A 26,726-nucleotide genomic window follows, 5' to 3' on the forward strand; every position below is an offset into this window, starting at 1 on the left:
TCTAAACATAGCAATTCTCCTCACCAGAATTTTACCTGCAAAGGCTGAATCCAAAACCATAAGAATCCTGGTTTGCTTTAGTACCTGAAACATTTGGACAGCCCTATTGTGGCTGATTTTACCCTTCTGTGTTCCCTACCCATGTGTTACGTCCATGAAAAATAATATTCACTTTGAAGGAAACAGAAGTAACAAAGATATGCTTTTTAATTATATTTAAGCCTCTGGATTTTGCTGTCCCTATAGAGTTTTTCAGACTTTGTGGTGTGAGCAAAGCATTCTGATGCTTCTCTCATGCTTAAAACAGAGAAAGGTGGTAACTCTTCTTGCAGCAAAAAAATAACACAGGCACCTGTGGCCATATTTTTACCACTTACTGATCAATCAACCAAAATACTAACTAACTAAAACTAACTTGCTATACCCAAAGAGCAACTTAGTTCCTTCTGATTTTAGTATTAAACCTGAATGGTGATTATTGCAGCTTAAATTGTCCAAAACCAGCATTACCCTATTTTTTTTGTAAAGATAAGTGAGTCCACTGGGGCTTTCAGGAAACTACAGAACAGTAGAAAATCAAAGTAATGTTACATTAAGTGCTAACTATAATATAAGAAACAACCTTTATAACAGAAGAGTAAATATCTAATTCCAGTTGGGAAAGTTCCAGTTAGCCATAAACGATATATTAGTACTGCAGTGTGGTTAGTCAGGAGACTGAGGAGGGAAAGTTCACTTCCCACCTCATAAAGCTGAAGTATAACGTATAAACCTTCTTGCAGAAGGTTGAGTTCAAATCTCAACTCTTAGGGAAGGCCATGGGAGCTGACAGCACTCATTATCGAGCAAGATAAAGCTCCTTGATCTCAGAATTGGATGTACCTGAGACCCTATGAAGCCTCCTCTCCTCCTCCTAGCAACGTCAAGGAAAGGTGCAGAAGGAGTTACAGATAGAAGAATGATCTACAGATCGACCATGCAGCTGCCTCTGACATAGGACCAGCTCTCATGCTCTCTTGTCTGCTGAGAACTTTGATGTACTTCCCACAGGGATTTATCCGAATGACTCCCCTTAAACCATATATTAAAGATTGACATCTGTACATTGCCATTTTCCCCCACTTTCAAACTCTGTGGCAGGTTACCTCCCATTGCCTTGTGGCACTTTCACTAAGAAAGAAAGATGACCACATTTCACACACACGTGTGCACAGCTGCTCTCATCAGTGCAGAAATGAAGGCTGGCTAAACATAATGTTGAGTACTGTTAAGGATTAGAGTTCATCTAAAAACCTGACATCTTTTTCTAGCAATACTAAAAATGTTAAATTACATTTATCTGCCAAGCTCTTAAAGCCCACTCCATCTTTGTTGTTTGTTGTCATAATCATGTTCGAGGTAAGGACTTGACTTTGAGTCAAATGCAAAGGGCAGTGACCTTCAACTGCCTTGTGGTTGGTCAACCATACATTTCGTAGGTACAGGATTTCTTACATTCTGAACAAGACCAACTTAATTTGGTACCAGGTCTCTCCAGTATGGGCTGATCTTGACAACCTTGCTACTTGTACAGTGTTGATTACACGCTGCTGACTGAGCCTCTTGTGGAAGTACAGTCCATGAAGAAGTTAATTTAGTGAGTGAATAACAAAGATGCAGCTCTGCGGTCACCTGTGCCAGTAAATCACTTGCTTGCTGAACAGCTGATTTTACAAGCTGTGTGGAGCTCACACATTGAAGGTAGGATCGAGCTGCTTCAGAGATTTGTGGCCCAAGTCACAGAAGAGCAATCATAAATTGCAGCTTTTCAACACTGTCAGTAGGCATTGGAGAGACAGAACAACCAAGAGAGTAAAAAGTTCCACCAAGAAAACTGAAGCCCTTGAGCAGACTTAGAAAATGGCCAAGAAAAATAATGCCCAAAGCATCCACTCAGTTAATTTTAAGTGTTTTCCTGTTCTTTCAGTGTTTTTATTTTGTAATTATTTAGTCAATGAAGCAAATTAATTTAACATTAGCATGTATATAATAATTTATCTTGGGTCTTATCGCATTGAAAATAATGTCTCAACTACGCTGCAATTTAGTTCACTGGAAGGCAATCTTTTCTTATTATTATCTTCTAAAAATAAAAGGGCTTTGTTTCTTATATATTTTTCCTGTAGCTAATGTTGTGCTCTTACAGCAGATAAAATCTACCAAATTGTGAAACTTCAGAACAGTACATCAGAATTGTTCTTTTGCACAAAATAATGGTCAACCAGATAGATGATGAGTTTCACAGTACTGCTATTTAGATCTTAGTGAGGGAGAAATCCTTGCTTTTGTCAAGTCCACAGAAGTTATGCTATTGACAATGATCACAGCAGCAACACTGTACCCTGAACAACTAGCGGGGAAATCCTCTTAACACAAACATGAAAGTGTCACAGCTGGCTTAGAGGCTTGCAGCAACACCAGTAATGCTTTGAAAATGAGTGGATTTTATGACCTTAAAAAAAAATTTTAACACAGAAGTGACCCTTATATCAGGGAGAAATCTAAAGAGAGGCAGAGCTTCACAGATGTCTTGTGATGAAGGAGAAATACTGTTTTTTCTCCCTAAGGAAAGCAGGAGAACTGAGGGATGGGAAACTTTCTGTACTACACACATCTCTGGGTTGCCGGCCCTGTAGCCTCAGCTGGAGCGTCATAAGCTGCTCTAATGCCACATACACCCACTGCGGTGTAATTGCAGATAGATCCAAGGTGTCTTACTTCTCAGTTCTGTGTCCTTATTAGCTGGCTACTGCTCCACTTCTTGGGGGAATCTAGAGATTAAGTGAAACACCAATTCTTCCTAAATGCTCAATTTCATGTCTTTCTGTCTGTCCTTAACCTTGGAGACTTGATTTGTTTTTTAAGCCAACGAGCAGATTCAGGGATAGATGTTATTTTGCTCAATGTTACTGGAAGGTCTGATTTTTTGTAGCCATAGACAAGCAGGAGTCCATGCTGCAGATACTGTGAGTACAGGTTCTGTGTTCAATCCCTGTGTATTAACTAGCCCAGAAAATACTGCTGTGACAGCATGGGCATCAGAACAGGCTGAAAAATTCACTTCTAAAGCAGGTAGCTACTTCAGAACCTAGTTAATATGAAGTTCTGTCTCTAGGACTATGCTGCTGAACAGCAGATCACCACAATTTACTGGGTAAATTAACATACTCATTCAAACGTCTATATGAATGCTACGTATGGTCACTATTCAAATGAGAGACAAGGCTGATCATCCCTTTTGTGGCAACAGGTCTTGCATAATCACGCCCATGTCATGCAGAAAGGCAACAGGCTACTGCCATAGCAAAATCAGTATCCAATATATATGGAAAGAGATGATGTTAAAAAAAAAATAACTTCTCACCCACTAAAAAAATGAGAGAGAGGTTATGCACCTAGGACTTGCACTGCTACCATGCCATCTGCATTTTTTGCAGAAACTGCAGTATTTCACTGTTTTATTAAAACAAACCTGATTTTGCCAAGCTGATTCCACAGCTTTGTGTTACTCAGTGCACATGTCCCATTGGCCACAGCAGCACAAAGCAGAGCACATAGTTAAAAGACAAGCTGGTTTTGATTCCATGTCATGTCAATCCTTGTCCTTATCACCATGACTCTGATTACAGCAATCCAGAACTGCTGAAGAGATGTGTGTGGTACACTCCTACACCCTTTTCCATGCCTAAACCATCAGCTCATTTTACAGAGCATGTCAAGCAGGCATGTAGTTGTAAGGTTTTTTTAATTGGCTTTACTGGACTGAAACAAGGAACAAAATGTACTATATTCCATTCAGGTAAACAGAAATTTAAGACGAAGTATTATTTCAAAGACAGAGGACTTCTTCAAATCATGTAACTCCCATTTCAACCACATCTACTACCAACCCCAAGGCCATTCAGGCAAAGACATGTTCTCAAAATAGTTTTGGAAAAAAATACACCCTAGAGTGCACAGTGGCCAAGCAGGCGTTATTTCACCCTGAGCAAAATTAGTCAATGCTTTTGTTGTCATTGAGATGTTTTAATTTATTAAAGCATGATCAGTTCTCTTCATGACCCTTAATTATTTAAGAACATCAAAAGAGGAGATGCATTCTGTAAAGTTCAAGTCAGTTGAGAGTAGATGATGGGTCTTGGAGGAACTCAGGAGAAGAGGCACCGTCATAGATATGTTCCCTCATAAGGTGGCTATGGGGTATAGTTCTAAAAGAACAAAGACTTCAGATCCCATTTGCAGGAGTGAAGCTAACAGTCGTCAGCCTGCAGTTGGAAAAAGGTGTGGATGGATGCTTTGATTCTGTATGTGAAAACAAAAAGGATTCGGTATCCTAACTGTAGGTCCTTCCAGTGTGGAGTAAAGCAGAAAGATTGCTTCATAAGCTTTACACGTCATGTCTCTGTCTATTGCCCCACACTATTGTCTTTTTTCCACCATTGCATGTCATGGTTGAACTATATGCAACATGAAATCTGCAAAGTTGCTGTGTAGGCAGTAGGTTGCTAACTTGTCTTTGTAGTCCTGACAATTCCTGCCTAAGACAAGAATCTTGCAATTGTTCCATGGACTGAACCTTTTTTATTTTCCCCCCAGACTATTTCTGACTAATCAGTTTTCCTCTGAAACCTCAAAACTCGTAAAAGTATCATTATTCCTAAACTGATTGTCACCTTGAAGACCTGGAGCTTAATAATACAAGAAATTCCCTTCTCTCACAGCAACTGTTCCTTGTACTTCTCCATGTCTGTTCATCTGTGTTTTCTTTTCTTCACTGTGGGAGGTTGTGATTGATTCCAGCATGTAACTAAATCCTGAGTTTAATTACTGTCATCTAGAATAGCGCCGTAACCTTCACAACCTGAAAATGGACATAGCCTTGAACTCCATTCTTTCATTTAATGAAAAGACACTCTCTTAAGCCAGTAAACGATTAATGTATGTGAACCAAACTAAATATTGGAGGGAAGGAAAGGGCAAGTACTAAGACCCCTTTACCAAGTCAAATATTGCAGTGTTATCTTGATGCTTTGCACAGAACCACCCCCAACACCTTTTTATTTGGATTACCTTTAGCACTCCAATTACAGCTGGTGGGTAGCTCAAACCGACCATATTTGAAGTCCGTCTGTACATTCTACCAAGATAAAATAGATAAGGTAACACATAAGTAGAATTAAACAAAACAAACCAACAAACCAAAAATCATAAAGAAATAGACCATTACAGAAGACCTTATGTAGCCCAGGAAACTCTAACTGCAGTTCAGGTTTTTTCTTATTTCTTGCTGCTAACTTGCACAATATTCTCTATACTATTCTTACCGTACAACCTAACTTGAGGCTATACACTCCCCAGTATCTCATACAACCTGCCAATATCAGGTCTTCATCAGAGGAAAAGGCTACACTCAAAAAAATGTTCGCCACTTTCCACTGCTGACAAAACTACTGCTCTTTCAGTTCCCTCAGTCCTTGCTGGTCCACATGCAAGCTAATTCTGAATGTACTCCAGAAATCATTTGTTGTCGTCAATGAATCAAATCCAGTTTTGTACAGCTGTTACTTTTGTCTGCATTTTTATAAGACTGGTATAAAATCTTTTGGGTTTTCGCCATGTGTGTGTGTTTGAGGGAGAGAGAGAGAGAATAGGGCAATAATCAACATCTGCAACCATACTAAGGAAAGCACTGAAGTATGTACCAGATTTTAAACTTGTTTGCAGGCCACACTGTGTTTAACAGGCTTGGTGAGTGCAAAAACATTGTCATAGTTAAAATGCCTTTCCACAGGTCACACATTTTTGCACCTAGGCAACCCTCCATCTAAAAGGAGATGATGGAAAGTTCTGTTCTCGCATCTGAAATGATCCAGTGTGAAGCCTTCCTTCTATTCCTTTTTTCTTTGTCATGTTCTGCACTCAGACCTGAAAAAAAGTCTGCCTCCTTTGGACAATTAAATTCACCCATTCCCCAAATTACAGAATTTCTTACCCTCTCCTCCCTGCAGTCAGGAGCTCCACAGCCTTCTCTTAAGTGACAATTCAGAGACCCTCTGCCTTAGCTCAGGAGAGCCACAACCCTCCTCTCTGGTGCTATACCATATCTGAACACTCCCTCCTTTGAGCCACAGTAATTCAGCTCAGCTGGAAAACAGCTTCCTGCAGCCATTTACTTTCTTGTTGAGCAAGTCTCCCACTGAGAGTGAGGGTTAATTCAAACTTAGGGGAACCCTTTTCCAAGGAGAAATGACAGGTTTAGTCTTATCACAATTTGCTGCCACTCTTAACAAATGCACCGTAACTGTGTTACACAGATAGAGAAAAATCAGCTATAGACATGCCAGAGGAGGCTTCCGTGTGTCTGCCTGGCTTGTGGTCCACTGTCTGATAAGCCCAGCCTTCTGCTGACAAGACATCACTGCAGTTCTGATGAGCAGTGAAAGGTGCTCTGCTCTTCCATTCCTGACTTGAGTTTTGCTGAAGAGACCTGGGACCTGCTGTCTTGTACACTGCCTAAAGTCTGCTGACAGCTCCACATGCCAGCCCTCCTTCTAGCTTGACAAAAGAAAGTCAGCGAAGAGTGGTTACTTGATAACAAAAGGTAAGATTGGAAGTGAGTCCAAATTGAAAGAAAAGGGTTCAGAAAGTGAAATCAGTTTTATCAGTAGGTTCTGATGTAAATCACAACAGAGAAGGCTGAGAGGACTCAATGGGGTTTTTGAAATCCTCCCTGAGCTCCAAAATTTTCATATCAGTCTTGGTCTACAGTTCCTTCCAGTAATACTATGATACAGGATTTTCTTCTGTTTCTTAGCAGTTCTTCATAAAAACAATAGACCACAGAGAGGAGGCCTGGTCTGACCAAATTTTAAAATCTGTCATTCTTGACCTAGGGCTATGCAAAGGTGCATGTTCTCTGTCAAAATTTTTCCAGCCGTGCTATTACATCTGGTTTTTACTAAGAAAGGATCAGGGTGTGCTGTTTCAGGCTGCAATCTATTACTTAATCCCAGGTTTTGAGCTGCGATCCAGATCTGTGCAGAAGCATCATTAGAAGCATATTAAAGTATTTTTCATTCAATCGAGTCATCTCCTAGTTCTTTGAGGTCTCCTGGCCTAAAGTGCTCTCCTCCATCTCCTGTCACTGTGTCATCACGTACCTGGGCAGCTACTACAACAACGTAATTACGTGCTCCTTTACCTTTCCACAAATATCCCAGCTTGTACTGCATGGACAATACTCCTGAAACGTGGTTTTTCCTCTGTCCTTTTGAGCATCATCCCCATTTGCCGCGTGAAGGTGGAAGCCAACCAGTCCCGGACCTCTGAGGGCACAGAGTCAGACTGGATGTCACTGAGCTCATCTTCTGTGTCCAGTAAACGCCTAGAAGGGAGAGGAAGATGGGTAAACAGACTGCCTTGGAGAGCACTGCAACATTATTAACAAAAAAGAAATTAATGTATATTGTAATTAAAGCAGTTGTTGAAAGTGTTTAGTTTGTCAGCCCTAATAGAACACAACTGTACAAGTCTTCAACAGATTGTTTATTTTCTTGTACAGTTAAATGTCAGATTGTGAAACTCACTACAAGGCCGACAAACAAGAAGTTTCAGCCTTTTGAAGCACAACTACGTAATCATCCACTGACTTCTCATCTTGAGTTCATTAATATTCCTGATCTGCCCTTCAGAGCTCATTTATTGTCATGTCTAACTTCCCAGTTAGTATCCTCTCTTTTCCCATTCTGGTCATCTGAGGTAACTCCACAAGTTCATTTAGTGCTGGGGAAATTACACATAACAGAGAGGGGAACTCTTCTGCACCATATTAGCAGTCTACCTCTATAATGACCTGGAGTAATTTTTTTTAATTTTATTTAAAAGACTTCATACAAGTGAAAATATTTAACACTGTGCAAAAGGAACAGAGGAGTAGGAATTCAGAAACCTTCAGAAAAAGTGGGACACAATCATTATGAAAACATTTCTCCAAGAGAATATACACTACATTTATGATTGCTTTTGATCTCCTCACCTGCCCCAGGAAACTTAAAGAAGCTTTTAGATCAAGGACTGAAGATCTACTCTACACAGAATACAATATTTGAATGATTAAAAACATTGTCTGTAAGTAATAAATCTTGGCTGAAACAACCTTCCCAACTTACGTAGAAATTATGTGTCATTGGAAGAGTGCTGATGTCTGTAGTTAACTCACCTGGTTTCGTCAATGTATACTGACTCAAGAACAGTTGCAGCATATTCCAAATTCTTCTTTAAGTCTACAACTGAAGCTTCCCCTCTCTCTAACTGCTTTACCAAGGACCGTAACCTAGAGAAAATGAAAACAGAAATCTGATCAGCACAAAGAGATATAGGTTTGAGAGTGAGCATCAGTTCAAAACTAGATCTGGCATGAGACTTAGCATACGTGATTGGCAGGTGAAAATTTTTGGAAGTCTATGAGGTTCTTTAAGCTATATAAAAGAAACCAACAAAAATCACTTTTCAAAGGTCAGGCACAATGATGCCAGGCAAACATCACAATATATTTAGGCTCAAATAAGTCTGCAAGTTATGGCTGTCCCCTATTCATACTGACGTAAGTTAAAATGGAAATCACTTGGAATTTAACACGGGAGGGCAATTTCATTCCAGCTGTAAGAAAGGAAGTAACTTCTTGAGTGGTATTTGCTAGCAAATGTCAGCCATTTATGATGACTGGTGTACACACATACAAAATTTTATTAGAGTATATTTAGAAATACCATTGCAGAACTACTATACAAGGTTAGGAATTGCTATAATTTTCATTAGATCAAGAGGCCACCCTTATACTGGAAAAATGGGCTGATTCCAATGGGATGAAGTTCAACAAGGCCGAGTGCCGGGTGCTGCACTTTGGTCACAACAACCCCCTGCAGCGCTACAGGCTGGGCGCAGAGTGGCTGGAGAGCAGTCAGACAGAAAGGGACCTGGGAGTACTAATTGACAGGAAGCTCAATATGAGCCAACAGTGTGCCCAGGTGGCCAAGAAGGCCAACGGTATCCTGTCCTGTATCAAAAATAGCGTGGTCAGCAGGACAAGGGAAGCGATCCTTCCCCTGTTCTCTGCATTGGTGAGGCCACACCTGGAGTATTGTGTTCAGTTCTGGGCTCCTCAGTTCAGGAAAGACATTGAAGTGCTGGAGTGGGTCCAGAGAAGAGCAACACGACTGGTGAAGGGACTTGAACATAAGACCTATGGGGAGAGGCTGAGGGAGCTGGGGTTGTTTAGTCTAGAGAAGAGGAGGCTTAGAGGTGACCTCATCACTCTCTATAACTACCTGAAGGGAAGTTATAGCCAGGTGGGGACTGGTCTCTTCTCCCAGGCAGTCAGCAATAGGACAAGGGGGCATGGGCTTAAACTCTGCCAGGGGAAATTTAGGCTGGATATAAGAAAGAAATTCTTTACAGAGAGAGTGGTCAGGCATTGGAATGGCCTGCCCAGGGAGGTGGTGGACTCGCCGTCCCTGGAGGTTTTTAAACTGAGATTGGACATGGCACTTAGTGCCATGATCTAGTAAACGGACTGAAGTTGGACCAAGGGTTGGACTTGATGATCTCTGAGGTCTTTTCCAACCCAGTTGATTCCGTGATTCTGTGATCTATATTAAACAGAATTCATGGAAGTTTTTTTATCAGGTTATTATTATTATCAGGAGGTGGAACAGACTTTCTAAAAACAGAAATTCATGCAGAAGGTGTCTCTTTCATCAAAGACAATTAATATATTTGTGCAATTTTCTTTTGTCTTTTCCTCTCCTTCACTCCACTTTCTGTTGCAAATTAGAAAAACAAAAAAGGGAAGAAAGAGGAGAAGAAAATGCAAATGTAAAGAGTAAAATCTAAATATTTTAAACAATCCATGAATATACATGCTTGCAATTAGAAGAATAAAATTATCATTCCTTTAAAAGGACAGTGGGACAAAGATTTGACATGTTGAAATGTTTTTGCGAATGTCTTAATCCTTGTTAAACAGCAGTTAAATAAACATTCAGATACACATTTAATAGTGTAGCAGAAATCACAAATTGTAAATTTGTCCTGTTCAAGATGCAAAAATGTAGAGGAGCAGTCATGTCATCTAAAATTTTTCTTCTATGTAGGACTGCTCTTCCTCCACAAGGTAATTCAGAGCCAGAGCCCAATACAGGTGCCTGCTTGCACTTTATTCAATGTAGTGGGAGCCCAACCTTCTACAATAGACATGTACATGAAGTTCTTGAAATAACTTGAGCATCTGTATTCCCTTTCTAGCACAGTGCCTCTGTGGCACCAGTGTTTTCAGGAGAAATCAAGTCTCTGTAGGGCTGTATTTCATGGCAGAGCTGAAGAGCGGTCAGTCTGCCTGTGTACACTGCACCAGTAGCTCTTTCCAGTTAGGTTTCCTTCCCTCATTTCCCCACATAAACAGTGAGGTTGCAGAGAACAAAAATAATAAAAAAATATCGCTTATTCCTCTGGCTAGGTCACATAAATGCCACTCCTACTGAAAGCAGTACTGCTGATGCACAGCTACATATTTATCTTTACAAAGAATCTTGAGCAAGGTGTGGACCCTCAGTCTCCAGGATTAACTCATCTGCTTGTTGGCAGTTGCAAAACAAAAGTATTATTCAATACCTCATTACTGGTGTGAGAATTGACATGAGAAGGTCAGTGACATACAGATACACTGAATGCAATTCTTCTCATCTCTGTAAGGCGGGTGGAGAGGATCCAACTATGCTAGCACATTTCCCTCCAACCCTGGAACCCAGCTCAGGGAATCCGTGGAGCAACCACAGCTGCACGGACAAGAAACAAAGGGTCGGTGCTCCCATACCCCTCTTCTGTGTAACCACATCACCAGCAGCAAACATGTTGTGTTTGATGAGTAGAGCTAGGAAAGATGCTCCCCCAGCGTTCAGGTTGATTCCAGCCTTGGGCAGCACACGTGTAAGATGAATTCACCTCCTCCCTAGAGTCAAACAATTGATCCCTTCTACGCATTCCCAACTTTTCTTGCCAATGCAGAAGGGGAGTAATAGGAAAAAAAAGAACAACTTTCACATCCAAACAGCAAGCATTGGCTCATATGCCTCCTTCTTCCTTCCTTCCATCTACGAGCAGTCCAGGGGGACCCTTTAACTAGTTACCAGAAACACTGTTTGTACACAAGCCACAGGAGTTAATATTGCAAGAACGTTATCTTTGGCTCCTCCTGACTTTTATTTCACTGATTTAAGTACCCAGCAGCTCTGTGCCACAAGTCATTCAAAATTCATGTTCAGTAATAGCACAGTGAGTAACAGTTGCTCCATGGCACCAACATTCATCATCGAAGAAGATTATGCAGAATACTGTGTGCATCAATCATTTGGAAAAACAGAAGTACAGTTGTTATAATAAAACCTTGTCACACGATCAGCCACTCTCGTGAAAAAAAATTACATTGTCTTTGCCTTACCATCTATTATCTATAACTATTTCTGAGTCATTGAGTCACAGCAGCCGTTGCTAGTTACCTTTACTAAGTAAGAGCCCAATTATAATTTGTCTTTAATGCATTCCATGTATCTCTGTTTTTTTGAAGTAGTCTTAAATGCAACCATAAAGTTAAGGCTAGGCTGTCCCACTGAAAGACATTCAGGCAAATTTATTAGCTGAAAAATACTGTTTCGGAGTGGCTGAAGTAATTCCAGAATTCCATCAAATTCACCAAACCATTTTGACTGAAATAAAAACATCTCTGCAAACTTTTAACATGTTTTATTTTTAGGAGCTTTTATTAAAGCAATGGAAGCAGACAGCAGGATGCTGACTTTCCATGTTTACCCCGTAGACCAGTCACTGCAGCAAGGGAGCAGGGTTCAGTCACATGTACCACATCACACAAAAACGCTGAGTGTGTCAGGCTACCCACTAAAAGAAACAACCTGATACAATTATCACAGTCAATTTAAGGAACCCAGTTAATCATTTACTTTCTTTTATTTTAACTGTCTGTTTTCCACAAACAAAATGCTTTTTTTCAACCAAAGCATGTTTTGTTCTGTTCTAAAAAAATTATTATAGACTGACACAACCTAAATTTTCACTTTTTTTTTTTTTCCCTCCTTTTCCTTTCAAGTTCAGAACTAAAACTTTGCACAGATCTAGCAGACACAGTTCCAGTAGGTCCCAGTGAGCTAGTTGGAGAAGGAGCCAATTCCTGTGCACAAGGAGATCCCAGGCCAGAAGGGAGGTATTAACCATTCCTAATGTTAAGCTGTTTTAAGCCCATGGCACATGCTACATGAGCCAGGCTGCAGGTCAGCCAAGAGTTTCTCAGACTACGGTCATCAGCACAGCACTTACCAAGAACTGGTTTGTCACAGAATATTAGCTCTAAATCCAGTTGTTTAATTATGTTAAGACACAGCTAATGCCTTTCTTAATGAGATTTCCAAGGGAAGCTATTCCTCTGGCCTGCAAATTCTCTGTGAACATGAGCCAAATATTACAGGAAAACATCTGAGAACCTTTGTTCTATCCACAGTTATTTCACATTTTAGTCCTTGGAATAATCCCTTGACTGCCCGAAGGAAAAGCCTAGTCCCGAACTATCCTATATATTTTCATTTCCTCCGACCCCACAGGGAGCTCAAGTAGGTGTGAAATCTTGGAAAAGCCCTAAGAGCATCTGCAAACACTCTCACTGAATTCAATAGAGCAATACATTTCTGTAAAGCAGATGGGTTGTGTCCTCAGTGAAGGTAAGAGGTTGTCCAAAGCCATGCTCTGGGTCTTTTCACTGTTTTCCTAAAGTACCAGCTATTGTAAGATTCAGGGAGACAGAAAACAAATTACTAGAAACTGGGCAAGTGAACTCAGTCCATGAAGTTACGCAGCTGAATAACAGGAAAAAGTGAAGCTGTTTAAAGCGTGTTCTTGAAATGTAAAATTTCTGAGTAACCGCTTCAAGCATTCTCCTCTCTGTTATAAATAAAACAGTATCTGTGTACAAATATTTATCTCCTTAGCTAGAGGGCTTGCTTTTATACTGTCTTTGGTTTTATTTTTTTTTTAAATAGCATTACATATCACTGCAGAGAAAGTTACCACCACCACAGTCTGGGTACCAGTCAGCTTCAATTAACATGCAAAGCACACTTATTGTCTGAATACTTGGGGCAAGCTCCTTCTACTGGTGTAAAGTCTACAAAGCTGCATGGCTGGTCTCAACATTTCTTTTCAAAGCTTTAGGATTGTGACTCACCACACATTTTCAACAGTACAACTCAATCCTTTCCTCCAAGAATCACTCTCACATCATTGGGTCAGTTGAGGAAAAATCTATTTTGAATACACATACAAAATTTAAAGAAAAAAAAAAAGTACCATCATTACAGATTACCAATGATTTAATATTTATCCCTGCTTCATTCTTGATATTAACAGCTAAATAGTTTGATATTGACAGCTGAACCTGATTAACGTTTTTTTTCAACAATGATAGCCTACCACCTGACAGGTGAGGTGTGTAGAAAGCAGAGGGATTTTTTTTTATTATAGCTAGGAAAAGAGGGCAAGCACAGCACTGCTAGATCTGGCTATGTACTCTCTTGAGACAATGTTCTTTCATCAATCATCACTAATTCTTTGAGAGCAAAAGCTATTCACAAGTCTCTGCTAAGTCTGATACAAGTTTAAGAAATCTTGCAGTTGAATTTCTTATCAAAACTGAGCTCTGTCGATGTAGCAAAGGTGCTCACAAGCAAGGGGAACCCCGGGCTGAAGTGATTGCTGCTTGGGCTCTTTCAACACACACTGAAACTGGAGATCTCAGGGCTCAGGAATGGAGGGAATCATCTGTGATACGCCAATCCTAAAGAACAGTGGGAGAAAGGACTTGTACCCTAGACCAGAAAATCCTCATGAGTGAATGATTTGCTGGGGTTGTGAGTTCAAAAGTTTGCTACAGATATGGTTTGGAAGAAATTATTCCAAGTTTCCTTTCTCATATCTGAGGAGGAGAAGGAGCAGAAGGTACATGTCGTTCACATAACACCAAAAAAGGCTTTTCATTTATCTTTCTGTAAACTATGAAAATATTCTGGAAAACTCGATTTGAACAACATTAGAACTTCCGCCCTCACTGATTATGACACAGCTGGCTGAAATGAGTTCCCGGCTTCCTGCTGCAACAGCCCAAGAAAAGATGTCTCATTCTCACTTCCTTTCAAAGATGTTTGTAGTTCATACACACAAACCAACCTTTTCACAACTCTTTAGTCATTCCACAGCTACACCTATACACGAGAATGTCCCTTCTCTACTCCTTTGTGAGAGTTTTACTTATGTACCAAGAACATACGGTACAAGAAAGTTTTGTACAGAGAACCAAATTTTATAGACACTTGACAAAAATGGGTATATATAGCAAAAAAACACCAGGCTTCATATCCTGAATGCTGGTTTCATATCCCAGGAAAGACTCTGTTCCTGCTACTCCTCAAGTTTCCAAAGCTTTGGAATCAACTTTTAAAACTTCCTTTCAAAGTTTCCTTAAGCAGACAATATCCCATTGCATTCAGTGTAATTCTTACACTACACTCCATGATCAAACAGTTTGGGGGTTCCCTTTAAGCCTAAAGGATCCTGTAACACTTTCTGTAAGAAATCAGGTTTGCTGTCATGGACTCTCCCTATTCTTGTAAAGTACCTTTGTGCTGTTCAGGTGCTTCAGTCACAAATGTCCCCAGCTTTCAATGGAAGTGGGCATACTTGTAGAAGGTGTTGCAACTGTGTACTAGATAACAATGCAATCTGCCATGTCCATATAAGAAATCATCTCTAATAAATCTTGACATGATTAATGCTTAGATACACATTTTTTTCCCCCCAATGTTGCCAGCATTAACTTCAGTACGGGATACTCTGTTCACAGTCCTGTTCATCACAGAGGTTCACAAGCAAAAACTGGCACACAACGAGATGGATCTCAGTTACAATAAGGTCACTCATTAGTTTTCTGTAGACAAAAAGAACGTCAATACAATTAGACACCAGTGAGGAACACTTTCAGCTTCAGCAAATCCCTGTCACTCTGACTCTGGGGGCATGAATAAGTGGTACCTTGTGCTATCAGTCTGTGTTTATGTGGCTTTTGTTAGTCAAATTACCATTATGGAATGAAAACCCAAGAGAGCAGATTTCAAAAACAACTCATTTGTGATAACATTCTTTTGATAGCCCGCTCAAATTGCTTTTCTAAAAAAATAAAAACAAATAAATAAATGAAAACCACCACAAGCTTTAGAAATTAACAAAAGAATAATCAGAAGTAGACCTGACTGCATAAATTTCAGTTTACACACAGAAAAAGACCAAGTGTCGCCGCTACATCCTGGAAAGACAAACATCTGCTGAACTGAAAGACAAAACCCTGCCTTCTGATCTACAGTGCATTCCTTACCCCTCTCTAGAAAAACACCGTAATTACTGGTAGGAAATTCATGAATAAGTTTGAGAAACAGATGTTCCTGTGCAGCGAACTATATTTAAGAATTGCTACACAGAAATTGGTGTGCATCTGCTATCTCACTATAATGTACAAACTCAATAGATCTGATATTCCAGGGACATACCCATAGTTAAAGAGCATGTGCAGACCAGCTACGCAACGAGCGAGTGCATGGAAAGTCTGCCAGATGCCCCATGACAGCATCCAACTGCCTGCCAGGATGTAAAGAAACGGCAAAGCAAATGCACAGGATATTTAACACTGCCCAAAAGTATCCCCAGAGCAGACTGCATGCCCTTATGTGGCAGATGCCTCCACAGTTTAGTTTGCACAGCAGACCCTTTGACGCTACATTCAAACAGTGGGTTGGTGGGAGAGGTATAGCACACACAGAAAGTCATTCAGGAGCTCACCACGTCTCTTCACAACAGTCAGCAGGTATGAGTCATTCCACAGTCTGCCACATCTTAGTCTAAGGCTCTGCAAATACAGCATGTGTGAACCACTGAGGAAAAGACACGACCTAGAAAGTCAGCTCCAGCAGTAAACCTTAAAGCACAACCAAAAATTGAGCAACTGGTAGCCTGTGACCCAAAGGATTTGTATTAGGCTGGATAGTTATCTTCTGGCACTGCTTTTGAACAGAAAAATGCAACTGATAGCATCCAGAGAAAGAAAAAACATGTTTGCAAGGAGCAATCACTGAAACACAGAGCATCGCTACACTGGCATTTTTCATCAGAAGAAATTACAAGCAATTTCCCAAGTAATTGTTTTGCCTTCCTCATGTTTCCTGAAATATCTTTCTTCCTTTGTGGGGGAAAAAAATAAATAAATTAATTTTGTATTATTTAGAAGCATGAAAATGTAACAATGATAAGTTCAGTGGCCTTGACAGATAGTGAATGGCTTGTTTCAACTCACCTTAAGTGAAATAATCTTTTGACCACATTAGCCAACTGTAAATGAAATCACATATAGTTTATATTTTCACCTCACGGTCATAAATCATTTCATGGCTATTACAGGAAGAGAAGACGTGCCCAAAACATTAGCAAACTTTCCATAAAACAACAGCCTAAGCAACTCCTCAGCACCAAGTCCTATGAATTACCCTTGTCTCCATCTCCTGCTGCTGGAGACTTCTATGTACTCTCTTCTTATGTGCGAAATGTCTTATGTGCAAACCCTCTTCTTATGTGCAAACACACTCCACATTATCGGGTTCTGAACTTCAGGAGCTGAGTCAGAAAATATAAGCAGTTAAAAGCCTTCATGTGGGCAAAAAAATGATGTCAGAGTCTTTGCTGATGATGTCATTAGAAGACCTGGTCACGGGGTTTTTTCATTCAAGTCAACCACCTCACCTGGCACTAACCTTCCATAGATATCAGGCACACCAATGCACATGGAAGTCACCGGAGAGGGACAACCAGGATGAGTCACCTTCAAAAAGCTGTGCCTCATGTATTTCCTCAGGCAAGGGTGCATTGCCTTTCTGAAGTGACTGCCTTCCCCACTAATGACAGAAATGAGCTAAAAGAAGAGTTAGGCAGTCACTGTGGTTTCAGACAGCTGAGATGAGATGACACTTTCTATTGAATAAACTGAGAGCTGAACGAGGGTAAATTTGAGATGTGAGAGAGAAAGAAAGGCTGCTATATTCTGTCTTCACAACTCGCCATCTTCTAACTGGTGTTTCCCAAAGTAAGCTTTCCTTTTGGCAGACTACTTTTTGGGACACTGGCATAAACTAGATTTGTGAGGAAACTTAAGATCACTGCATCTGTTGAAAATAAGATCCAAAGACAGCAAACGAAGTCTCCCAGAATTAAGCCTTTCCAAATCATTGGCACCTTTTATAAAAACTGATCTCAGTTATGTCAGCCACAAACCTGACAATTTTTAATTTCCATCTTTAAAAATAGGTACCTGAACTGAACTATCTAAATTTGCATTCAAGGCAACTAACATATACTGTCAGTTCAGCATTGATGCATCTAATGACGCATTCCCCTTTGTTTTATACAGATGGAATCTTTTTATTTGAAACCACAATTATCACATTTCTGGGTCCTTGAACAAAGTCATTCTTCCAAATAACGCTGGCAGATTGCTTTGTGCAGATTTGAATGTCAGAGCTCCATGCTGACTCCTTACTTAATGCTCACTGCAGAGATCAGGAAGTTCAACACATAATTTCAAAAAAATTCATTGTAATCTTAGTTGTCCCCCATCTGTTACCATTAAAATATCCACAGGCAGAAACTCTGCAATTATCAAATTCTTTCCAGTTCCTAAAATCAATTACATTCCAGAGCAGCTTGTAGGAACCCCCAGGGCAGTTAGGCAAGTGCAGATCAGAGTCTACACGCAGCATGAAGCTCAGGCACGAATATGTCCCTGCCTTATCTTCAGAAATGAACAGTAAGCCAAGGCAGAAGAATGGGTTCCCAGGCTCCTTCCTTTCAGACCACCTTCAGCCATCAGCACTTCACAAGACTCGGACAAAGGTACATCTCACTTATATCCCACCCGCTATGGCAAGAAAGGCACAGATCAACGTCAATCTCCTGTATGACCTCAAAGCTCCGTGCTGGGTTTGGGAAACTTCTGCTTACTCTGATGGACCCCTATGTTCCTCTAGATGCCTAAAGCAGCTGCGTGTTCTTGAAGTCATCATCACTGACCCCACTAGAGACAGAATCACAGAATGTCAGGGATTGGAAGGGACTTCGAAAGATCATCTAGTCCAATCCCACCGACGGAGCAGGAACACCTAGATGAGGTTACACAGGAAGGTGTCCAGGTGGGTTTTGAATGTATCCAGAGAAGGAGGCTCCACAACCTCCCTGGGCAGCCTGTTCCAGTGCTCTGTCACCCTCACTGAGAGGAAGTTTTTTCTCATATTTAAGTGGAACCTCCTGTGTTCCAGTTTGTACCCATTGCCCCTTGTTTTATCATTGGTTATCACCAAGAAGAGCCTGGCTCCATCCCTCGTGACACTCACCCTTTATATATTTATAAACACTAATAAGGTCACCCCTCAGTCTCCTCCAAGCTAAAGGGACCCAGCTCCCTCAGCCTTTCTTCATAAGGGAGATGCTCCACTTCCTTAATCATCTATGTTGCCCTATGCTGGACCCTCTCCAGCAGTTCCCTGTCCTTCTTGAACTGAGGGGCCCAGAACTGGACACAATATTCCAGATGTGGTCTCACCAGGGCAGAGTAGAGGGGCAGGAGGACCTCTCTTGACCTGCTAACCACCCCCCTTCTAATACACCCCAGGATGCCATTGGCCAGGCAGCTGATATTATTATAGCTGAAGATTCTGTGCTGCATATAAATCTGGATTTATAGAGTATTTTCTCACAAATGATACATTTTACACAGCTACTAACTTTAATTTTTGCTGTGGTCAGAGGTACCCCGTTGATAAAACATATAAGATTTTGTTTTATTCTAAATTGACATAAGTGGCAAATACTCAGATTTATTGTTAGCACCTTCAAACATTTCCTTTTTATTTAAAGGCTTATACCCTTTCCTTGGTAGATTCTGGGTACCCAGGCACTGAGGCTTTTAGGCATGTGTAAGATGTGGATCCTCACTTCTCTGCCTCTGATTTCCACTCAGGACAACATACTTCTTAAGAATACTACAGAGCTAATCAATCCACATTATTTATGCAGTTAATTCACTAGTCCAAAAATCAGAAAAATGAGCTGAGTCAGTACTAAAATTTTACTTATCACCATATTAAAGCTCCGCTATGCACTTTTTGTAGGCTGAAAAAATCACTCTGAAAGTTCAGGAGTTCATCACGCTTCTCTGGTAATACTAGCATGTGCATTTTTTGGCTGAGATCCTTAACATGGCTTTTCTCAATACACAATTTACTCTTTTAACAAATATTGTTAAAAGAAAACTGTTGTTCTCCTAAAGCCCGCAAAGTTTATATTAAACTGCAAAATAATTTGCTTTTGGTGGCTACCCATCGGTCACTCTATAATTCCACAAAACAAGCCCATTCTTGCCACCCTTAATTATCTTTATATCGAGGGAAACATTCCCTATGTCAGCAGTAAACATTCCCTTGTCTTTTGCTGAAGGCTGGAAAACCAAGGATGTTGCCAGCTTTTATCTGCACATGATGAAGTTGCTGAGCTAGGTATCTGCCATGCCAGGAATTTTTAACAACCTGGGCACTATCAGGAGCACCACAGTCTTTGGAGAGAAATGGCAAGAAGAGGCAATTACAAAATGAAAGCTGGAGGTTGCCAAGCCACAAATTGTAACAAAAAATGGTTCAGATAGGGTGGCAGCCATGTTTTTTTTGGAATGCAAATAATTCAGAATAGTTCTCCACACAGTGGTCTTTACTGATATCCTGGTAGTTTGGACTTCACACTGCAGACTGATTCATCTACTCTGATTACCAGCCTGGTTAATAGATTCAGGTGTACCATGGCTAACCACCACCAGCCTTTCAAACCTGTATGCTTGATAATGTGCACAGGAACTGGTCTTATCCCAAAACCATAATCTGACAACTGCAGCACTGAGGGTTAAAGTAAGCTCAGGCGAAAGCAAGTTTCTGGGTCACGCTCATTTCTCCAAGACTACACGTCCTCTTTAGAGACTAACTCAAAAAGGCTACACAAGCATCCCAAGAAGTCCATCCTAAGAATATATCACACACTTTTACTTCATGGAAAATTGCCTCCTTGTTTTAATTGCATGGACTCACCTCTACCTTACTGAGCCATATGAAAGGAGTCAGAATGGCTGCACCAGCTGCTACAAATTATCAATTGCAAATGTTATGGAAAAACCTAGAGATTCTATGAAAGACATACTGAGCAACCTGATGGGTCAAAAGTGCAATTACCCAAATTTGGAGAGTGTGATTGGGAAATGACCTCTTGGGAGAAAAGAAACTTTTGAAATTGATGGCTTGGTCATTGTACTACAAGATAGATTAGTGGGTAGAAATGAAACAATGCAAAGTTTGCCTTAAAAATTGTGAAAAGAAAACTCTGAGCAGTTGACAAAATGGTAAATTGTAGGAAACACTTCATTCATGGCTGTTCGTGTAAAAAGGGAAAAAATAATCGCCTGAGTTTTCCTGCACGCACTCAATGGAACACAAACAAAGCACTTCAAAGACATCTGTTTGAAATAACCCAAGGTTAGAAAGAGGAGCAGCACTAAAAATGTCTTTGAATAGTGATAATAAGAAAAAGATGCAACAAAGAACAACAGGAAACTTGTAATGACCCTTTATTAAAATAAACTTCTTATGCATATTATTAGTGTGTTTACAAGGGTGTATCTCCATTCCATGCACTGTTGGACTCCAGACGCCATGCAGGAGTGTTATCGGGCTGCAGGTATCTGCAGACTAATTAGTTTTGCCTTCCTGATGTACAGGCACTGAGCACTTCAGCTGTACTCACTACTGCAACACCCAAACAACCTCCTGCTCAGGCTCTGGCTGAAGGAAATATTAGCTCCCAAACACTCCTTTTGTAGATAAATGGTTTCATATTTTTTTTTGTAAGTTTTCATTCCTCAAATATTGCTAATTAGACATAATAGATTAGCTTTAAGTCTTAGAACAAATACTATCTTGTTTCTGCCTTTACTTCCCCTTCCTTCCAATTTTCTTCCCCCACCCTCAGTTCCTGCTCCACCACGACTAGTTGAAATTTCACTAGCAGCATCGGTCATTTGCTTTGCTTGACCTTCCTAAGACCCGTTTCTGCATTACGTTAATTAGATTCCACAACGGCATCAATAATGCAAAAGGGGACAAACAGATACTGAAGCTTTCCAGAGCTGTTTTATTTTGCCATTCACTTCCTTAAGTGACATAGCACTTAAATGGCCACAACACCGATGCTGAAGGCGCACTCTAGCTAAAAAGCTTCTGAGGACCTTCTACTCAGTAATGAAGAGGGAAAGCTTCACAAATATTGTTTCAAATGGCAACAGCATGGTAGCATCAGAGGAAAGGTAAGGGAAAGGGAAAGGATGTGTATTGGGACAGCCAGTTGTTTCACAGAATCACACAATGTTAGGGATTGGAAGGGACATCGAAAGATCATCCCGTCCAATCCCCCTGCCGGAGCAGGAACACCTAGATGAGGTTACACAGGAATGTGTCCAGGCAGGTTTTGAATGTCTCCAGAGAAGAAGACTCCACAACCTCCCTGGGCAGCCTGTTCCAGTGCTCTGTCACCCTCACTGAGAAGTTTCTTCTCATACTGAAGTGGAACCTCCTGTGTTCCAGTTTGAACCCATTACCCCTTGGTCTTACCATTGGTTGTCACCGAGAAGAGCCTGGCTTCATCCTTGTGACACTCACCCTTTACAAATTTATAAACATTAATGAGGTCAAAACAATCAATGAGTTTCAAAACAATCATACTGAGCATTACAGTGAATAAGAAACTTGTGCAAGTTGCTGAATTACCAAAAAACTTTTTAACCTTCATCTAACAGACCAAAACCTTTGAAGGCATATCCAGCCTGCCTTTACCCTGCTCTATCCAGTGTATGCCACCTGTGGTCATCAATCCAACCTCCATGCCACATCACATGCTAAGCACGCCAAATCATTAACACCTCAAGGCAGAGGTGGCAATGGCAGACCTGAACAGGATCCACTCTCCTACAGTTTTTCAGTAAAGTTTGAATGAGCATCTGGAATTATATTTATACAGTCTGTCCCATTGTACAACACATAAACACAGCTATAGCCAAAGCTATGTAGAGTCTGTCTGTATTTGTTTTACACAACAAACTCACAGAATCACAGAATGGCTGGGGCTGGAAGGGACCTCTGGAGATCATCTAGTCCAACCCACCTGCTAAAGCAGGTCCACCTAGAGTAGATTGCACAACAATGCAAAAATATCACACCTGAATTTGTGGCAAATCAGAACACAAGACACTGTAAATTAAGCCAACACTCACCTCAGTGAGGATAAAATAGTTTAGTCAAGCACTGGTTAAATGCAGTGATAGTGATACAAATCACTGCAAGATAAGAATTATTCTAAGCAGCCAAGAAAAGAACATAAGAAAAGTTAAAACTTCAGTTTTAAGAACTCAAACATGCATTTTGAACCTGGAATGGCAAGTGGAGGGAACACACATCATTATCACATGACTTTCAGCCTACAAAGGCATTTTTGTAACCAGGAGTTAACATGAGCTGGGCTCCAGACTGCAGCAGTACTGTCAGGAGAAGATGCTGGTCTCCCACCAGAACAGGAAGAATTTATAGGTTTGGGGTATGAAAACCCTGATGCTTCCCAGCAGACTTCACACATGCCTCAAATATCCTTAACCTTAACAGTAGAGTAATATTCTTGTATAGAATTAACTGGATCTAAAAAGACCTCAAAAAAAACACATTCTTGTTTGATTTCGCCTTGACACAGTAATTCTGAGTAACTAGTGAATTCATAGGATATTAAAAGAACTTTTGAGGGAAGAATAATAATAAAGCAAAATACATTATTAGTTCTAGCCTAAGTTATATCTTTTAAACCTAGTTGCTAAAGAAAATGAGGCTGATTCAAACTGTCTGTCCATCTCTAGAGACCAATGAAACAACCAGTCAGTTTCAAAAAATATCAAAGTGTTTCCTAAAACACTAAGTTTGTACACATCACATGACAAGAAATGGCCAATGTACATGACTGAACCTCCACTGAGGAAATCACAGCAGCATAACTGCTCCACTGTTCTCAGACAACACTACTATTAGCCTCAGCTCTGTCACAGAAGAAAACAGGCTTTATGAGTGATATACTTGCCATGATAAAAAGTTCAGTGAGAGTATAGTACTACATCCCTCTCTGCAACTGAATAAAACCAGACTACCCAGCTGAATGTGTATGTGTCGCGGTTGAGACCAACAAATGACACAGACCAAGTTCTTCCAGGATGAAAGTAGTAGATGCCATTTATTGCCACAAATGCATTTTTATACAGTTTTACCAATTTATGTGTGTCTTCACTATTGGTTACAAGTTACAGCAGTAACATCTCATATGCTAATTTTGCTATCATAAATGTTAATCTTCTACACCCTTCTCTCTCATGGGTACATCCTTAACATCTCTGGATACTCCTTTACTCCCATCTTTCTCACAGTTAGGCCTTCATATCTTCAAGGCTAATTTCTGTTCCCATGCCCTCCATCAGGGAATCCACGGACCCACCGTAGTCCCCCACAATATGCCTGATTCAACCATTTGAAAAAAAAAAAAGAGAAAGAACAGTGGATAACTTTCCCCTGTATTTGGAAATTTGTTTTAAAAAGCTGACTCTAAAATTGCCATTGACAAGCAGAAAGGCTGGGAAATGCCAACAAAAGCTCTGCTGTCATAAAAATTGCCTAATTTTGAACATTGTGTTGTTTTGACTTAGGATTTACACAGGTCGGGTCATAACTGATGCTCTGAAAGTACACCAAAAATATTCAATTTCGTATGGTATTCCTCGGCTTCAACCAACACTAAATGAACAATACAAGGTCCTGTAGTTTCTTTCCTATGTAAACATTACTCATTTTTCAGATCATAAAAGTACAAAGTTACATTTGCAATGTTTTCCTGTCTTTGACACTTCTTCTAAAACTGCGTAAGAAGATACGCACAGGAATGCAAACTCTGAAGCGGAAAGAGAGCTATCCCCATAATAATTTACATTAAATAAATGTTGAGGAGAAAAACGGGGAAAAAGTGAATAAAAACAAAGCAACAAACTTTAGCAAATTTAGACAAACTTGTAATACTTCTCTACCCTTTTCAGTGATGAGCAACAGAACCAGGACATTTACACAATTTGCTCATCACTGAAAAGGGTAGAGAAGTAAAACAAAAAACTGTTCAAGTTTTAGGAGGCAACCAGTCAAGAAAAAGCTCTTTGTTGTAAATATTTAGCCTTACACTGTTGTCAGCATCAGGGGTGTGTGAAAAGCAAACACCTGAGAAAACATTACCTTAGATTCAAGAGAGGAGGCCTAAAGAGACCTCTCTCAAGTGTTTTTGGGAAGGAAGAGACTAAAACTGTACTCGTGCCATTCCCAAAACAATCTGAAAAGTGGCAGCAAAACTATGAGTGGAAGCCTAGAATGAATTGATGAAATCACAAGCTACACACAAATCTCAGTTTCTTTACTTAAAAAAGTTTCTGCCCTAGTTCTGGCGTCCATTCAGATGAGTTCATTCATAACGGGTTCTTACACATGGAAAAGTCCAGCTACAATATTTTACTTCAATTTACAAAAGGCCCTTGTGGGTCTGCTGAATTTGTATAGGGCATTAGCTTACATCAGTACAAACGCACTCCAACAGAGCCTGTTTGGGATTCAGGTTCACTGTCAGTGCTGTCCCATTGATTTACAGATTATAGTCAGAATAAATTTTTCCCTGCACATAACACAAAAATTTTCGAGGGAGAAAGTGTTTGGTTCTTCTCAGGAAAACCAGGACACTCTATTCCAAAAAACAAAGGGATGCAACCTTTGTCTTTATTTCACCATGTTAAGTTAGTGCTACCTGATCATCTTTGGCAAAAAACTCCCTTTTTTTCTGTGGTACTGAAAAACACAAAATAGAGGCTTCTGTGTAGGCACTAGCCCAGGCAGATTAGGTATCTCATCTCAGCCTTGTGGCTACAGGCTAAGAGAATCACCAGCTGTTAATAAATATTTAAGTTAATTAGTTACAGGCCAGTAGGGAGCAGCATGTAGCATGCTAAGGTAGTGTTTCAAACTCTGAAATCTGGAGAAAACCTTTGCGAAATTGCATTCTAGGATGCTTTCTTTTGTATTTTTGTGCCACAGTGGGTCCTACTGCAATACTGGCTATTTCATCAGGGCATACTTCCTTTCCGTTCCTTAATGGGTAAGGAATTTGCTTTGAATACCGTTCATATCTTGCCGCACTGATTGTATAGAGTTTGAATACATTGGTAAAGGAAGAAAGAGGAGAAACATTTGATGGTGATACCCCCAGAAATTCTGCTTGCTAACTGCCCTGAGTAAACAATACAGGACAGCATTCTCCAGTGCCAGACGGGTTCAGCTGTACACGACTCTGCGGAGCCCTCAGAGGACACCATCTGCTTCCTCAAAGGTGGGTTGGTAAAGGCAACGTTAGAGATCATTTTTGAAACACACAAGTTCTGGGAAGAAGCACGGGTTTATAAATAGAAGTTGGAGGTATTGATTCAGGGAATGCCACACACAAAACAGACAGAGATGGAAGCTGCAGGGTAGCTGCCTTTTCTGAGAGTTGAGACAACGTGAAATTACTTCAGATATATTCTTTTACTTCAATGTAGCTGAAGGGACACTGAGAAAGGGAAAGAACCATGAAGGTATATGTTCTGTATGGTAAATCTAGGAGTGGATAGGCAGCAATCTGGCAAAGCTTTAAGCATAAAGCTTTACATCTTGATGTAAAGAAGGCATTTTAAAACACTGCACTGCCTAAAGAAGTACAAATCCCTCTTTTCTTCCATTGATCTCTTACAAGTGCATTTTCTTCAGCTTGAGGATGGATGAGCTTCCTGCTGGTCTCTTCTACTGCTTGTTGCCACTTGAATCAATAGCCTAGAGGCACTGCATCTAGACAGGGATCTTGTAATTTTTCTTCTCAGCCTTCAATTCCTCTCCAGTTCCTCTCCCACCATATTGTCTGTTTTATATCATCAGCAGAGCAGAAATGACCAGAAGTCAAATAGTCCACGCACCCTGTTTGCGCCGCTAAAGCACACGCTTAAGAAGTATGAGCCAAATATGAGACCAAAGGGCTTTTGATGGAGAAAAACATGGAAACCAGCGTGTGTGCACCAACCCGTGGGAGCTTGGTGGTGCTGTCATTGTTTCAGTGTCCCAGCAGACTGAAACGCTTCAGGAAAGGGCCAAACATTTCTTGCAAATGCTGAGTGTTCTTGTGCCTAAGGAGAGAGCTACAATATAACCTGGGGACTGGCTGTGTGACTCAAGTCAGCAGTGCCTCAACACATGTACTTGGGTCCACAGGCCAAAAAAGTCCTGACAGTAGTCCGCAAAGAGAGAACAAAGGCAAAGGTGCGCATGAGCAGCTACTGGACTCAATTCTTTACCACT

The 26,726-nt window shown here is 40.5% G+C and overlaps 1 protein-coding gene across 16 annotated transcripts in view; it reads right to left on the minus strand.

Moving 5' to 3' along the window:
• PDE1C (phosphodiesterase 1C) overlaps positions 1-26,726 on the minus strand; it is a 387,838-nt gene that overhangs the window by 78,998 nt on the left and 282,114 nt on the right. For all 16 annotated transcript variants that reach the window (XM_065052072.1, XM_065052071.1, XM_065052069.1 and 13 more), the window contains 3 exons: positions 8,258-8,371; positions 7,241-7,423; positions 5,110-5,176 (listed from right to left, as the gene is read on the minus strand). In XM_065052072.1, the coding sequence (XP_064908144.1) occupies positions 5,110-5,176; positions 7,241-7,423; positions 8,258-8,371 (364 nt within the window). The remainder of the gene's footprint in view (positions 1-5,109; positions 5,177-7,240; positions 7,424-8,257; positions 8,372-26,726) is intronic.

Source organism: Columba livia, chromosome 2 (genome assembly GCF_036013475.1).
Source record: "Columba livia isolate bColLiv1 breed racing homer chromosome 2, bColLiv1.pat.W.v2, whole genome shotgun sequence".
Lineage (NCBI taxonomy): Eukaryota > Metazoa > Chordata > Aves > Columbiformes > Columbidae > Columba > Columba livia.